We start from the raw sequence: 18,055 nt of genomic DNA, 5'->3' as shown, positions 1-18,055 counted from the left end.
TCTTACTATCCCATCAAACATCTTGATTTTGATAGTGCCTATCCCAATGGTCTTGCATACGGCATCATTCCCCATTAGGACAGACCCACCATTATATGGTTGATATGTATCAAACCAATCCTTATGTGGACACATGTGATATGAACATCCAGAATCTAAAATCTAAGAATCAGAAGGTTGATTCTTACCTGATGATATAGAGAGTACATCTCCATCATCTCCATCTGAACTGTCAGCCACGCTAGCTTCCTCAGATGTCTTATCTACACCTTTCTTCTTTAAGTCTGCCTTCCTCTTCAAGCACTCTCTCTTCAGATGACCTTCCTTCTTGCAATAGTAACAAGAGACCTTTGTCTTTGCCCCTTTTGATTTCGATCGACTCTTCCCAAACCCCTTCTGATTTGATCTCCCTCTTTCTATCTCCTTGTCACCTCCGAAAAGACCTTCTCATTGAGATTTCGTACTACTGGCCTTCTTCCTTGTATCATTGGACATGAGGGCAGTTGCGACTTCATCCATCTCAAGGGTCTCCTTCCCGTACAAGAGAGTCGTTACTAGGTGATCATATGATTTTGGGAACGACGACAGAAACAGTAACGCCTTGTCTTCATCCTCGATCCTAACCTCTAGGTTTGCAAGTTTACTCACAATCTGATTGAACATGTTAAGATGCTCTAATAGATCCGTACCTTCCTCCATCTGTAGAGAATACAATTGCTTCTTCACAAACAACTTGTTCGTTAAGGACTTTGTCATGTAGATGCTTTCAAGTTTCGCCCATAACTGCGGTGCAAATTCGGTACCTACAATATATTGTAGGGCATCATCAGAAAGATTTAATCGAATAGCACTTACCGCCTTTTCCTCCATCTCTTCCCAATCTTCGTCAGTAATTTTTGCAGGTTTCTTCGACTTCCCCAACAACGTTTTCGCCAAACCTTGCTGTATCAGAAGATCCTTCATCCTCTGACGCCAGAGGGTGAAATTGTTCTTCCCATTAAACCTCTCGATGTCATACTTGACATTCGATCCCTTCCCTGCCATCGTGATAGTAAACCCTAGAAAACGGAAACCTAGAGCTCTGATACCAATTTGTAGAAATACAACCCTAAAACGATGCAGAAGATAATGGAAAAACAAAACAAACAATGCACACGGATTTTACGAGGTTCGGCAAGGTTGCCTACGTCCCCGGTGAGATGAGATCCTGCTTCACTATCAAGCGGGATCGCCGTCTTGGCTGTCTAGGTGCTGCACCAGTACTCCCTGGATTAAACTGCGACGAAATACAAGACATCAAACACCAACAAATATATACATATATATATATATATAGATAGATGTATACATCTCGTTTGTTTGCTTGTGGAAAACCCTGTTTTATTTGGCTTATGAGTTCATCTGGAATTCTTTGATTCTTGTCGTATGATTTTTTTTCTTTCACTTGTCTCTATACCATGGATTCTGGTGTGTTTTCTGCAATGTGTCCTTATCATGGAGCCTATCCTCCCAATGATATGGGAAGTTGTTCATTATTATTGTATAAATTGCATCTTCACGGTGCTGATCTGTAGGAACTCATGTACTTTGATGATGGGACTATGAATCTGGGATTATTCTCTCTTTCACTGGTGGCCTGCACATCATCTTATGTATCACGTATTAAACTCGATTCATCTTAACTACACATTTGTTGCTTCCTAGGGATTCCTGGTATGACTGCTTATGCTGGTTTTCATGAGGTGTGCTCTCCTAAGAAAGAAGAAGATGAACAGTGTGTTCATATCGGCGGCATCTGGTGTAGTTGGCCAACTTGTCGGACAGTTTGCCAAGTTATTAGGCTATTTTATAGTTGGAAGTGCTGGAAGCTAAGAAAAGGTGAGTCTTCATCGTAGTCACATCTTTCTATGGACATATTAACCTAGGATTTCCGGTAGATAGATATGATGATGACAATCACAAATTTATTATGACAAAAAAGGGGGAAAAAAATGAAAAGAAGACAGGATTATGATCATTGGCTAATAATTTCTTTTGGAATAAAACTTAAGGTTGATCTGTTAAAGAACAAGTTTGGATTTGATGAGGCTTTCAATTATAAAGAAGAGCATGACTTGGATGCTGCTTTAAGAAGGTCAGTATTAGTATCTTTATAAGAGAGATCTCAATATCATATTAAACTTCCTCATTACCTTGTTTGGAAATTTGTAATTAAACGATTCCGTCTTCTGTCCAGGTACTTTTCTGAAGGCATCGACATTTGCTTTGAAAATGTTGGTGGGAAGAGGGTTGATGCAGTCCTGCTCAACATGAAAGTTCGTGGCCGCATTACTTTGTGTGGGGTGATCTTTCAATGCAATCTAGAATTGCCAGAGGGGGTGCAAAATTTGTTTTGCCTTATAACTAAGCAGATTCGAATAGAAGGGTTCACGATTTTCAGCTACCATAACCTTTACAACAAGTTTTTTTTTATTTCATTACATCATTCATCAAAGAAGGAAAGGTAGCTTATGTAAAATATACTGTTGAAGGCCTTGATAAAGCACCTAGAGCTCTTATTGGACTCTTTAGTGGGTTTAATGTTGGGAAACAGGTTGTAGTGGCTGCTCGTGAATGATTACTGCATTTTGTAATTTCATCTGTCCCTACTACTGTATGGAGGACTTAGGTATACACGGTTTCAATTTACAATTAGAAAGTTTTTTTGAGGGATTTTTTAGTTGATTAGTGGGCTTCCATTTTGAACAAGTTATTTTCATAGATTTATGATTGGTTAGAGTTTTTTTGTGGGTCTTGCTACAAAAGATATGTTTCATTGATTTTCTATTATTTTATTGGCTAAAAGGATGAAAAAAGTACGAAAAAATGAAGGTCCAAGTGCATTCATAGGCACTTCAAAAAAGGGTGGCAAGAATTAGGTATAAACTCTTTCCAAAAATAAAACTAGGTATGAATGGAATTTGCTATTATGTCTACCACTTGCCTAATAATCTCCTTTGAGTTTATGGACAACAAACCAATGCAATCTTGTCTTTCTTATTTTATTTATTTATTTATTTTGTATAAGGTCCTTTTGGGGACTAGAAATAAACTTCTTCATGTTTATATTTGTCACATGATAATTTGAAGGGGTTAAAATTTTGTGGATAGAATGACTCCAATATTTCTTATTCACACTCCTTCTTTCTTTTCTCTATCTCTATGACGATCCCAAACTCGGCCTAGGGTTTTCAGACATCAACAGTCCCTAGGATCTTTAATATTTAGGCTATAATGAACTAGAATAACATCCACACACAATATAAGTGTAACAAGATTTTACTAAACTAATATAATATTAAAATTCAAAGTTCAACTATCTATTCCAACTTTCAAACTTAAAGTAATATTTAATTAAATTACGTCTTTAAAGTCTAAAATAAAGTTTATATCATCTAAAAATAGAAGTCATTGTCTTCTTCGAATCCATAAGCAATGTCCTCCTACTGATCAATAATAAGTTCAATATTCACATCATCTCCACAATAGTCCTCACCAATGTCATTTGTAAGTTATGAGGGTAAGTCTTTAGGAAGAAACTTAAGTAAAACCACCACGCTAATAAATTACACAAATTGTGCGAGTCCAGGAGGAAATGAATGGAAACCCGACACATAACAACAATAATAATAACAACAACATCCAAAACCTCATCCCAAATTAATGGGGTCGGCTCCATGGAGATTCCAAGTAAGGAATGTGCGAGGATCTATTCAAAAAAATTGATGGGTAATGGCTAATTACAATAAGTGTCAGCTGTTAACCTGGCGCACCACGTCTTATGGTATAGAATACTTGTTGATAATATTAAATCGACCCAAGGAATGGATCTAGACTAATGAAGCAATCCCAGTGGTGCTAGGAGAGAGGTATAACAGTAAATTCACAACTCGGATTAAAACTCAGAGAATAGAAATATGATGTCAACTCGATTCTGGTTATAAAATATAAATATCAGCAATACAAAATCAGTAGAAACGGTAAATTGATTCAATAATCAGATAGACAGTATTAAACTTGCAAATAGGGGGAGAATAGGAAGTCCAAAATATATCCATATCAACATATCTGATCAGTGAGAATTTCTGGAAAGTCTCGTTGAGGATGAGGAACAACTCCAAAAAAATTGAAGATGATGATCTGATGGCCAGATTCCTCCAACTGAATTTCAAGTAAAAAAAAGACATGCGTATGAAATCCCACATAAGAATCTAAATTGCAGAAAATTAGAAGAACACTTACTTGGTTAATAGAGGAGGAGGAAGACGAAGAAGAATTAAATAAGAAAGATCATCCGAGCTTCTTGGCACAAGGTGGTATGGATGGATCAAACACCAACTAGCCTTGAACAAACATAAGGGATTCTTCACATAGGAGGGAGAGCAGCAAAGATAAAGCATTTTATTAATCAAAATCCGTGTATAATGCTAGGTCCCCTTACAAATTTATATAGAAAACTCAACAATAAACTTAAACACTAAAAAGGAAAGGCTTAACAGAATTCTTAACTAATTAGATAACAACTGTAAATAAACTGACAAGGAAACCGACTCAAAACAGGAATGCACTTATAGAATCCTAATCCAACCTAATAAAAACACCTAATAATAATTAAAATAAAGAAATAAAATTTGTTTAAAATCCTGTATGCCTAGCTTCTACCCATATTATTTCTAATAAAATAAGTCTATTCAGATGATTACCCACACACACACACATGCTTATTTCTAATAAAATAAGCCTATTTCCTTCATTTCTTCCTTTGATGATGCAAAATGGAGCTCAACCTATGCTTTAACATTGTTGGTGTCAGACTTCCAATAATCATCAACTTGCGAACTAAATTTCAAACCCAACTATAATACATAATCTCCAGGAGGCCCCTTGCCTTCTACACATACAAAATAAGAGGTAAAGAGGAAAAAATATAACATGATTCAGTGCTGTTGTTTTCAAAATTATCTTTTCCCCTTTAACCTAAGAACCATATGAGGTTTCAACAAGGACTCGTAATAAGAGATAAAAACACATTAGATTTGTTTGGTAGAAGTAAGGACAATGACGCAATCAAAATTTAAGAACAATAATGGCTGCAATGATATCTTCTAGCCTAGTTACCTAGAAATCAAAATCAATATATCACAGACCCACGCTCCTCTGGAATTTGAAACAGTTCTGTTATACCAAGATGTGCCATTAGAAGCCATATATGAGTGATAAATTCTCCCCCTCGTCTAAGTTGCTGAGCATGGTTTGGCCTTCTACATTGACTTGCAGCATAAGTTAGCATCTCGAGCCACACTAGACTCATTATCTCCCATTTGTCCGACTCCTCTTCCTTCAAGGATCGTAAAATATTTCCAAGCCTACATGCATCAAATAGTACAGACTTGCTCTTCTCCCCTTTTGGGTCAATGGTTCGACTAGTGCCCCACTCTAGCAACTTCTCACAAGCTTCAATTTTGTTGAATCCTGATTTTGTTTGTTTGAAAAACTGCTTAGCATCTTCGCAAGTATCTTGGAACCAATTTTGGCCAACCCCTTCAGGCAACATAAAAGGACGATTCATAAGAAGATAGAACATGTAATCTGATAATAACTTGCTTGTTTCCCGTTTCCCTACTGTAATAGGTGAAATATCATCATGGCACTCATAGCAGAGATCTGTAGCAATATGCCATAGAATAATGTTTTTGTTAAAATCTACATCATTCAGACTCCACTTCAGCTTATCTCGGAGATGGTCGATCTTCTGAAGTACACTATCACTTATACTTGTGCGCAAGTTCTTGATATCACCAATCTTCGCAACTTTTCTTGATTTTATATGGAGCTCTTTGAATATAAATTCTTTTGACCTGGAGAGGACTTCTGTATAAAATGTGTGACAGTAGTTTTCTAGTAATTTGTCAACACAGAGAAGCCGCAGAATTTTAGGTAGTATTTTCGATGGTTTATCTTTCACGCAAAGACTTATAAAATTATATTGCGCAACGAAATTGGACCACCTTTTCCTGGAAGACAGCCTTTTCTTCAAAGCATTCGACACTAGTGGAATGCTGTTGATCACATTGTTTTTCCTCAGCCAAAGGAATGCCCAGTCAGAGGAAATCAGAATGAAGATAGCATAAACTTCAATAATAAATGCTCCGATGAACAAGAGGTAAGTTATGACTATGTCCACGTCCAAGTAGTGATGGACTTTATCACCCGTCAAGAAGGCCACAAGCAAAAAGATCACGGAAGAGAAGCTGATGCAGCGCAATATGGAGCCTTTGTAGGAATAAGCCAAGGCAGCTTTTGAGTAAAGTAAATCATACATGAACCCTAGTTCCATCTCGATCACTTTGAAAGCCGTTCTAGATGAATTCTTTTGGAAGAATTCTCTGCTCTCCTTCCAGTCGTGTTCACTTAGGATGAGATCCGCAAAGAGACGCTTGAATGTCTCAAAGAATTTATAAGCCATAGGCAAAACCTCTGCATCTGAAAGGTTGGATAACCGATTTGGTTTCTGCTGAGCTTCTTCACTTTGGGCACGTGAGTCGTCGTCCTCTTCGCTTTGGGTATGCGATCCCTCCTCCATCTGCATCATAACTTCTGCAATCATTCTTCCGGTGACTCTGACTCCGGACTCTTCAGCATACTTAGAAGCATAATCGTTCATGAATTTGGCATAATTGGGGCTTGGATCTGGAGGATCTAGCAAAGAGCTTCTGAATTGTTCCTTGCTTGCCAACCGAAGAACCCATATCCTTTCCCCATACTTGACAATTCCAGGGATAAACATGAAGACCGTAAGAATGGAGACTCTGCTATAATACCAGGACCTGATCAAAACATAAGTTGCAATACAAACTTGTTGCACTAGTACAAGAAATTGCCTCATCCACAATTCATTATCTTCCAAGGAGTAGGCAGTGATGGTGTCAGGGCCACCAAGGTGCAGCAGAAGAAATGGTGCCCAGAGAGCCGTTAATTCATTACTGCCAGGATGTCCTTGACCGTGGGAGAGGGCACCAAGGGCAGTAGTTGCCACGGTTTCCGCAGACAAGTAAGATAACCAAAGAATGATCCGCACCCAGATACTAACCGTGTACTTTCTACTGCTGCCGAAGAAGATGAGAAGGACTTGTAACAGGAGGCTAAGAAGAACCAGAACTCGGAGCTCCCATTCATTCCAGAGCTTCTGAACCCGTTCTGAGAAAACCTCCACCAATCCGGTCCTCTTCTCTATAACGACCAAACTGCTAATGACTGAAACCCACAAATTTTAGTTGCACGGGGAGACACGGGAAAAATTCAGCAAGTTAAAAAAAGTTGATTTGCGCTATCCCGAGTCTAGAAATTGAAATGATCTAGCAGTCGACAAAATTACAGCAGAAGAAAAAAGGGTAAGAAAGAGAGAACCCCAAAAGTGATGAAACAACTTACATATACCCAGCATTGGTAGGTAATTCTGCTCTTCAAAAACAAAAATATCTTTCTCAAAGTGTAATACTCTTTTCAAGAAGACATGCGTACAGCTTCAAGTCGAGCAAATCAATACATGCTTCGGAACAGACCGATTTCAGCAAATTCAGTCTCTCAGAATCTCCATTGGCATCTGAAGGGAACAGGAAGAAGTATCATAATACCAGAAACCGAGAAAGATGAGAGTTTCAGAACATTTACGAATTTAGGTGAGATTTTTTCACTACATTTTCAAGTGGCGTTGAAAAGCCCGACCAGATCCATCACTGCCTTCAAGCTTCCATCTCTAAATTGAATATAGAGAGCAAAAAGAGGTAGATGAGAAGCACAAGCGATCGATTGATAAAAGATAAAAACAGAAAGTTGAAGTACATCCACAAGCCGCATTCTTTTTCTCAAGGCATCTTTGGATTTGCTTTTAAGATTCCAAAGATTTTTGGTATAGTTTCGTAGACGTGTATGTACATGGTATCAGCAGTTCCTCATTAGGGGCAAAAAATGTTATGCTCGACCCAATCCAACGGCAGAAGCTTGGACCATGTGTCACAAAACTTCAACTTTTTTATAAATGGAAAATATCTCTGTGGGACCCGAAGGAGAAAATGGAGGCTACCTTGCACGTACACCCCAAGGCAGATCTGCTGCTCCTATGATCACTTGATCGTATGAGTCAGCATCCAATATTTATCCACCTTATATAATTATAAGGATAAAGATAGGTATATTTAAAAACAAAAAAAATAAATGTTGGATACTGATTCGTAGAACTAAGTGATCATAAGAGCAGTTGATTCGTTTTTACTAATTAATGACTCCCGTATGCTTGTTAAGTGATACATGTGCCAAAACATGACGATGTGATAACACTTTGTTACCTGTTGTTTAATACTATGGGGCTCTTAAATAAATAAGTATATATATATATATATATATATTAAATGCACACTCAACTTTTCTGTTTAATACCATGGGGCTCTTAAAAAAAAAAATATTAATTGCACAGTCAACTTTTCTTGCAATTTCAACGTAACCATGAGGTTGCACTATTAGGGAGGGGATTAATTGGTGACTGCATGTGGCTCTTAGGCGGTGCCTTGTGTTAAAAGACAGTATTCCATGGTACTTTTTGCAAAAGTGTTGGTTGTATAAGGGATATTTGGATTCCACTTCATGGACGATCTCCTATTATTTCCACGAGATAAATATATTGGCGGATAAGTTGGCTAAGCATGCCGCTTCCATGAGAAGTTCAAATATCTGGGATATAGCTCCAGCTTTTATTATTTCTGACCTTGAATGGGATGGCCAACGTAAGCCTCGATTCAGGTTTATGTAACTCCTTTTCTTTTAGCTTTGATTTCCTGTTCTGCTAATGGCCATGCTGAAAGTGGATCAAGATCTCAAAGGGTTTTCTTCTTGTAATGTCACACCTTGTTCAAACAGAACCGGACCAATGACCGGGTTAACTCCGGTTAACCCAAACTTGCTAGGATCATCTGATACAGTACCCCACCACAGCATACCCACATCTAAGATAAGTGTTCAAAAGTTCAGCGGAAGACTTAAATTATCTGTAAATATCCCCAATATACTTGATACCCAAATTGTAGTATATAGCTAAGCACATGTGGGCCCACAGGCATGATATTTATACAAAAAGAACAACAATTTACGTATCAAGTACACAAAAGGGGAGGTCAGCAAAAGAATCAAAAAGCGAAATCTTGTACAGTGTCATTACTGCGATCCCGCAGCACAGCCCTTGCACATGCAATCAGCACTGTACTCATACTCCTCAGGGACCCACCAATCCTCATCAGGAAACTCAACAATGGGGCCCGACTCCTGATCTTCAAGCTGGTGACCTGTAAAATCATCTAAAAGAGGTGCGCACGTGAGATGAGCTCACTAGCTCAGTAAGTGAAAAGAAAGACCACACAACAATCACATCCATATGCACTATATGCTATGCAATTCATTTTAAATCTTATCCACCTAAACAACATTACTAAGTCTTTGGTTATGTGCTATTTACAACCACAGTGTGCATATGCCCCAGGTACGATCAGCGAACTCCATCCCGCGATATGCCCATAGGGTTGTCGTAGAAGGCCCACCGTGAGTACTCAGAAAAGTAAAGCATGCCGACTACCGGCTCTCAACATAAAAGTAAATGATAGAAAAGTAAAGGTGTTGACCCCAGCAATTTAAAAGCAATACGATTGACCATCTTGAATATACCACTGAGGTTGCCGACTGTCCTAATGACCAGCCGGGTGTATATCTAATCACCACAGTGACCCGACAACCGCGGCCACTGCTTCCCCCCAAGTGATAACCCAACATCTCAACCCTTGTTGGGAAGATTCGTAGCACAAGGAATGATAACCCTAATCCGCATGCTTCTATATGACAAAGTACAATTGCATAGTACCACTGCGTTTCATACCACGGGCCACCAATACACTCGTTTTCAAGCCGACTACGGCGTCTAGTCTATTAATGCATCATGCACAGTAATCCAACCGTTCATCACATAAACACATCAATCATTTAGCATTGATAATGTAAAGCACAACACGCATATCATAAATCATTTGTTTAGAATGCACAAGCAATGCGTGCGAATGGCATACGAGGATGACTAATCTACACATAATTTGCATGATAACATGGCTAGTCTAGATACAATTTAATGATACAAAAACAAGCTTAAAATAAGGTCAAATGTCCTCTCCCCACTTACTTGTTGGGTACAAAAGCTCACGTTCGGTACGGGTGAGATCCGACGTGAGAAACGTAGATTCTAGTGGAACCTATCATAAGCAAATGAGGTTAGCATTTTACCACATTGGAGTCAAAAACTAATGAGGTTTGATGTTTAAATCATGTTCAAAATCATAAAAGAGGGTCCACCATCCGTTTTGGACCCATTCGGGCTCAAAAATCCTACTGGGGGGCCAACAGGTGGGCCAGATAGCCCACCTGTCTTCGCCCACCAGTCTTCACAGGCAGGCCAGGTAGCCCACTGGTCTTTGACCACCGGTGGAAACTGAGGTGCTGCCCCCTCAGGCGGGCGCCCTCAATCGGGTGGCTTCGCCAGTCAGTTTTCGCCCACCTGTGGGGCGAAAATTTTTTTTTTCTTTGAAACGTTCCACAACCTTAGGAAAACCAAATGGGACTGTTCTAATCACATTTCCACACATCTAAGGTCTTATAAGATGATTCTAACCTAGATCTAAGTTAGATTTAAGGATTGAAAAGCAATATTACCTTCTTTGCTCAAGAACTCTTACAAAACCCCAAAATCACCTATTAACTCAAGAAATCACCAATGCTTCTCAAATCTTATAAACGCTTCTTTAAACCTTCAAAATCAACACATAGACTATCTATTAAACCTTAGATTCATCATCTCAAGTGGGATTTACAAGATCTCAAGGAACTCTACCCAAATCAAGGGTTTCACTTGGGGTTTAGTGAAAATTTAAGAAGTATAGCTTTCGCTCACCTCAAATCGTAGGTCTCGTGTTGGGGATCACTTTTCCGGTGCCAGAATGAGAAGATCAAACCTCGGCGTCGCTTAAAATCATTTCTTCCTCCTCTTTCTTTCCCTTTCTTCTTCTTCGTTCTCTTTTTCTTCCTTTCTTTTCTCTCTCTCTTCTTTACTATTCTCACCAACTCTTTAATGCATTAAATGAGAAAAAGGAAAAGACACAATAAGTACTATTTATACTAGAGAATATCTAGTAACCACATGGGTGGGTCACTCAGGTGGTCGGGTTCGCCCGCCTGTGACCGCCCACCTGTTGGTCGAAACTTAGTCAAACAATTGAGATTTTGATGAAATTCGACTCTCGACATGTATCTCACTCTCGGTACGAGATATATAATACGTATACACTTTAGGATATGGCTACATACCATCATTACCTGTACATGGCCTTATGATACGTGCATGTACACGGCTTGGGTACACCTGTCTCCTCTGACACTGACTCGGACTTGTCTGGGCAACATGTGTTCAAAGTCACCCTTGTCATCATGGTCCATAGGGAACCCGCCTTAGCCCTCTCTGGTTCAGACCCTGCATAGTTAAACCGGGCCAACTGTGTAAATAAACCAGGTTTTAAAAGTAAGGTATCACATGTAATCTATCATTTCTCTGTTTATAATATATTCTTTGCTGACCTTTTAGTGAAAAAAGATGTTTATAATATATTCTTTGCTGACCTTTTAGTGAAAAAAGATGAGGTTGCACTATCCTGTTTGCACGTTCAACAAAGAGATACATAAAGGTTATTTATTTATTTATTTATTTTTTTAACAACAACAACTCACAAAACATCTTCCCGTGGTCATGGTTTGAGATAGTTTTTATTCATTTTCAGTATAGGTATCGGATTGCCATTATCAACAGCGGCAAATCCATCCGATACAAGTCGATAAATGGTAAAAAAAATATTGATTTTAATATGAATAGGGACAAATCCATCTGATAAGGGCCGATTCAAATCAATATCAGCGGAGAACAATACCATATCGGATACTGATACTGAAAATGTAAAACATGTCAAACCCAATTGGTCAATCAACTTTAGTAGTTTCAGTACTAGTGTTTAAATTCTGTCTTTTACAATTTGATTGGATTATTATCAATAATTAACTACCCGTTAACGGAGGAAGAGGACTTGAAAAAAAAAAAAAAATCTCTTTTTTAAACTTATACAACACAATACGTTAGCTATCCTCCAGCATATTCGTTTCTGTTTCAGGAGAGAATGTTAAGATTTTCAATTGAATCTGGAAATCGGCTGAGTTGTTTACAGTAAATATATGGATCCAACAATCCTGTTATGACGAATTTGTAAGATTAAAGTGGTTAGATTTGACATATTTTCAATTGAATTTGATAAACATGTACTCCTAATCAATCATTTCAGGCTTTTCTCAAGCATTTGGAGTGAACTCATTAAAGTGCTCCAAATGGGAAACACAGCCAATTGAATCTGGAAATTCTTTCGATTGAATTATCATCAAGAAAAAAAATCCAATGATGAGGTTAAAATTGTCATTTTGAGCTTTAACGAAGGCAAATGAACTTGTTTTCTATTAAAATATATATATATATATATATATATATATATATATCAATTCTAAACTTCTTAACAAACTTGGTGGTTAGAGCGGTGGTGAATTAGATTCAAGGTTTTTCGTCTTGTGTTCCAATTCTCATCAAATCTATGGCTGATTTAATTTTATCTAGAAAGCTGGTAATCACTTATGCTTCTCAGCCCAACAAGGAAATAATTCAGGTGAGATGGGTCCGCTCGAAGGATGTATCAAAATAAATTTTGATGGGTGCTTTTGGGGTAATCCAAGTCATTCTAGTATGGGTGGAGTTTTGCGAAGTCACTTGGGTCTCCCTTTGAGGTGCTTTGCGGTCTATGGAAGGGTGGCCTCCAACATTTGGGCAAAGTTTTCTACATTTTTGGAAGGAATAAAGATTGTGATGAATTTGAATTAGGAATCGATTTGGGTGGAGAGAGACCCAGAGTCAATAATTTGGTATATCAAGAAGGGTGAAATACCGTGGTGTTTCCGTCAACAATGGCTTTTGCTATAAAATGTATTTGGATCAAATCTCCTGGAGAATGACTCATACTTACCATGAAGCCAACAGGTAGTGGATGTTCTAGCTAAACATGCTGCGACAACGAGAGTTTCAATGATTTAGCCTGCGCCTCCTCCTCTTTCTATGGAGAACATTTCTTAGGATGCTGAGGATTGCCCAAGATATAGATTTAATTGAGTGTTAATTTGTTCTTTCTTATTCTGATTTAGTTGTTTGTCTCTTGATGGCCATGCCGAAGGTGGACTGCAATTTGATTTTTTTTTTTTTTTTTCTTCTTTGATCTTTTAATGTATTGCATTCATTCTTCTTAATATTACTCTTTGCTAATCTTTAGCTAAAAACAGAAGGCAATTGACAATGCTTATGCGCCTTATGCCCATGTCCACTATGCCTAGATAAAACTTGTTAGGCCCAAATAAAAAATTAACATACATAAATCTGAGGCCGGATCAAGTCCATGTATGAGATTGTTAACTTGTGCCCCGGTCTTAGAATTTGGAATCCATTAAATGCAGAGAGACTCAGTGGATTCTAAATATCAAGACTAGGAACGCATGAGAATAATCTCGTAGGTGAACTTGATTTGGTCTCCATAAATTCAGCACAAAGTTTAAATCTGTTTTAGATAAAAAGAAAACAAAAGGATCTATCTATGTATGAAAGACTCTAACCCAAGGCCCAACTCCTATTCTACAAGGCTACAAACAAAAACCTCACCATTCACATGTAATTAAGGTTAAGCCACTTATCAGAAAAACCGCTTAAGCCCAATGAGAGTAGCTTGGTTCTGAGATATGGTTGCATAAGCAGATTTGGGCCGTTACAAGTAACAAGTTTTAATGGGCCTTTCCGGAAATGAACTTGACATTTTAAATTGGATTTTCCGAAGCACAATCCAAAGTACGGAACAGTATTTGGACCATTACAATGACATGGGCTTTACTTGGGTTGGGTTCGATTGATCGAGATTAATTTGCAAGTGAAGGCATGAGCTGCTTTGTATTTGGGAAATGAGCGAAGATTGAGCCGCCTGTCGAGGGTACACTAACATTCTCTCTCTCTCTCTCTCTCTCTCTCTTTGGATGAAGAGATCGGATGTGGGGAGTAATGACTCTTCACGTACACTTTCGTAACAACACTTGTTTATTTTTTTTCTTAACACTTTTAATGGCAATATAGAGAGGCATATATAAAAGCGAAAGACATGCATTATTACAAAACAAATGTGAAACCTTCACGTATGGATAATTGATCCAAACTCTAAAATGACCACCATGCCCTCATATGTATAGAATTTTTTCTAAACCCTCAGCATTCTTTCTCTCAAAATTTAATATTAGTGTTGCTGAGAGTCCAGGCAAGAAATATGAGATTCACTTGTTCACATATATGCATGATTGGAGAGTCCTATTACTTACCAAAAAAATAAATTGGGGAGTTCTATTGAGGGTCCTTAGGCCACTAGGGGGATGGGTAGTGCTTTTATTTTTGTTTTATTTATTTATTTTTTTCTTTATTAAATTGGAGAGGGCATTAACTTTCTATTGGAAAGAAAAAGTTGCTTTATATATATATATATATATATATATATATATATATAAAGTTCGACCTTATCAAGAGACACGAGAGTTTCTTGTCATTTTGAAAAGGTTGCTGATTTGCGAACAAAGAATGACTCAAAACCTTTGGAATCCCTCTTTCTTTAACATTGGTCTTTGTAGGTTTCCGGTGGTGACCCGATCATTATACAACTTTCTATAAAGTGAAAATTATAAAAAGTAGGTAGTGTTTCGCCTCTTTGTTTTTTGCATTTTGTAGTGCCCTTTTGGTAAAGTGGCTGATTTTGTCTATGTTATTCAAAAGAAAATAGTTGCTGCGTTGATTGACTCCAATCCAATGGTTGTTTACCCAATTTTCTTTTTCAAGAGCTATCAGCCACCAAGACGCAAACAGAGAATGACTCAATACCTCTGAAGCCATCTTTCTTGCACATTGGTCTTGGTATGTCCCCAGTGGTGACCCAATCATTATACAACTTTCTATAAAGTGAAAATTATGAGAATCTTCTACTAACAAAAAAAGAAAGGAAATTATGAGATTCTCATAAGATATAAAAAGAGGTCCATTTAGTGATAAGAAATTTTGTAATGCCTCACAAAATTATTGAAAGGAATCTATCTGTCAAGGGTACACCACCATTGCTGTCCTTTTTTTTTTAATATGAGGAGGTACCTCATATTAAGAATGTCCATGTTTGGAGTATTCAATGTTCAAAAATTTATGTTTGGAGCATCCAGAAATAGCATATTAATACATGTTAGCACTCATTCTTCAACCTCCTTTCGTTTGGAATTATCAATTAAGGCAATTTATATCAACCTTCTTTCATTTAAATTTACAACGCCATCTCTTGGAGAATGTCAGTATTAGGGGTGTCAATTCCTAAACCAAATCGGTAAAACCGGTCGGACCAAACCGATAACAACACGGATCCAACCGAATCGAAACCTTATTGGTTCGGTTCGGTTTGGAGTATTGCAACCCCAAAACCAAACCGAACCGCACCATAAATCGGATGAACCCGAAACCAAACCAAAACCGGCTCAAAAACCGGACCAAAACTGAAACCAAACCGGTAAGAAACCGAAACACTCCAAAATTCATTAAAAAAATCAAAATTTGCATAGTTTTGTATACATTTGTATGGAAAGTCGAATCTAAACTAGACCAAAAACCAAAACCACCCCGGTTACAAATCGATTTAAGAAACCGAAGACAAACCGAAACCAAACCGCACCGAAATCGAAACCAAACCGAAATCGGAATTTCCTTATTGGTTCGGTTTCAGTTTCAACTTTCCCACACCGAAACCAACTCAACCCGGACCGAAATTGAGCCGGACCGACAGATTGACACCCCTAGTCAGTATTATAGAAATACCCCCATACGGCAAGCGGGACTTCCATAGGACCAATGGGGGATAGTGGGCATGCTAAGGACTCGAACCCACAATCAGCCGACTCGAGCAATGATAGGTTGAGGGTATTTTCACCACTAGGCTACCAACCCCATTGATTACCTTTAGTGACTAACTGTCCAGTTATGTTAGGAATCTCAAGGGATTCTGCACAGCTGAGTTTGGAGGAAAATCAAAGTCTTTTGGATATTCCAGTATCTCCTAAAACAAATAATGGCATTCCTATTGTGGAGGAGACTTTCACTAATAGGGGTATGGGTATGGATACGAACTCTAGCATGGATATGGACTCCAATCCAAAAACAGACTCTGATGGACTTGGTGGTGCTAAGCCAAACGACCAACTTGAATCTTAACCAAATGTTTCACCTCAGCAGTAAATGTGTTGCCTTGTTTTCCCTCAAGAGTTCATGTCTTGGCATGCACCATCTGAAGAAGGCTAGACTTTCAAAGCTTTATTTTGCTACTTGGCAAAATCTACGCAGATTGAAATTGACCTGTCAAGAGGAGAACTTTATGTGTACCCATCAACAAAATTTGATCATCATCTAATCTGTCATGTGGCAAATATTTGGTCCGTTATGGAGGCCTACATCAGCATAGCATTCAAGATACCAAAGTTCAAAAGTACATTAAATAGAAAGTAATGAAACTTTTGCTATAACAAACAAGCTGGTTAATTTAGTACCATTTTACAAGAGAGATTCAAAATTATACATAACTTATAGGAGTGGTAAAATTATGGGGAACCACTCATTCCATGAACCAAAATCCACACATGGATGACCACTGTAAGAAAAAGTTCAACCCATTTTGGTGATCCAGATTTAAAAATAAACATAAGGGAACTCTCTAACAATCACAAGTAATGAAGAGGTGGAAGCCTCTAACCCAAGTCTCAAACCTTATGTTAGAAGGCTACAAACACAAAGCTCACAATTTTGTACATAGCTCTTGGGCAAGAGGAAGCGCTGAAGTTCTGAAGTCCCTTCCATAGGAGATCAAAGGAGGAAGTTGAAGTTTCTTGTCCTCGATCCACATGTAATTAAGCTTAAGCCACTTAGCTAAAAGGAAAAAAAAAATAAAAAAAAATTAAGCCCAATGAGAGTAGCTTGGTTCTGAGATATGGTTGTATAAGTAGATTTGGGCCATTATAAGTAACAAGTTTTAATGGACCTTTCCGGACATGAACATAGACATTATAAATTGGATTTTCCTGAGCACAATCCATGTACGGAACAATATTTGGACCATTACAAGGACATGGGATTTATTTGGGTTGAGATAAAATGATCGGGATAAATTTGCAAGTGAAGGCATGAGATATTTTGTATTTGGGAAATGAGAGAAGATTGAGCCACCGGGAGAGGGTACAATAGCACACACTGTCTCTCTTAATGAATGGGTCTGAATAGATCGAAATATGTGGAGAGTAATGACTCTTCACGTACACTTTCGTGACGATACGTGTCTTTTTTCTTTTTTTATTCTTCCATAAATATTCCTTCTAAACACTTTTAATGGCAATATGGAGGGGCATATATGGACCAAAAGACATTCATCATTACAAAAATAAATGTGAAGCCTTTATGTATGGGTAATTGATCTTGTTTCCTAACACTAAAAAGTTTAAAATGACCACCATGCCCTCATATGTATGGAATTTTTTCTAACCTCTCAGCATTCTTTCTCTCAAAATTTAATGTCAATGCTGCCGAGGGTCCAAGCAAGATAGATGAGATTCACTTGTTCACATATATGCATGATTGAGGAGTTCTATTACTTACCAAAATAAATAAATTGGGAAGTGCTATTGAGGGTCGTTAGGCCACTAGGGAGATGGGTAGTGATTTTATTTTTTATTCTTTTTTTCTTTATTGAATTGGGGAGGGCTTTAACTTTCTATTCGAAAGAAAAAGTTGTTTTTTTTTTTT

General features: G+C 37.9%; 1 protein-coding gene and 1 pseudogene across 1 annotated transcript; one reads left to right on the top strand and one right to left on the bottom strand.

The window, feature by feature from the left end:
- Window positions 1–1,457: 1,457 nt before the first annotated feature.
- On the top strand, window positions 1,458–2,722 carry LOC122064601 (annotated as a pseudogene).
- Window positions 2,723–4,860: 2,138 nt separating this feature from the next.
- On the bottom strand, window positions 4,861–7,797 carry LOC122064597. The gene is made up of 3 exons (XM_042628323.1): window positions 7,737–7,797; window positions 7,471–7,642; window positions 4,861–7,293 (listed from the first exon to the last, which is right to left on the bottom strand). Exons 2-3 carry the CDS (start codon window positions 7,481–7,483, stop codon window positions 5,171–5,173), a joined length of 2,136 nt encoding a protein of 711 aa, XP_042484257.1. The 5' UTR covers window positions 7,484–7,642; window positions 7,737–7,797; the 3' UTR covers window positions 4,861–5,170.
- Between the last annotated feature and the right edge of the window lie 10,258 nt (window positions 7,798–18,055).

The sequence above is a fragment of the Macadamia integrifolia genome, unplaced genomic scaffold, assembly GCF_013358625.1.
Source record: "Macadamia integrifolia cultivar HAES 741 unplaced genomic scaffold, SCU_Mint_v3 scaffold1689, whole genome shotgun sequence".
Taxonomy (NCBI): domain Eukaryota; kingdom Viridiplantae; phylum Streptophyta; class Magnoliopsida; order Proteales; family Proteaceae; genus Macadamia; species Macadamia integrifolia.
Note: the sequence above shows the minus strand (reverse complement) of the source record. Positions and strands in the feature narration are given on the sequence as shown.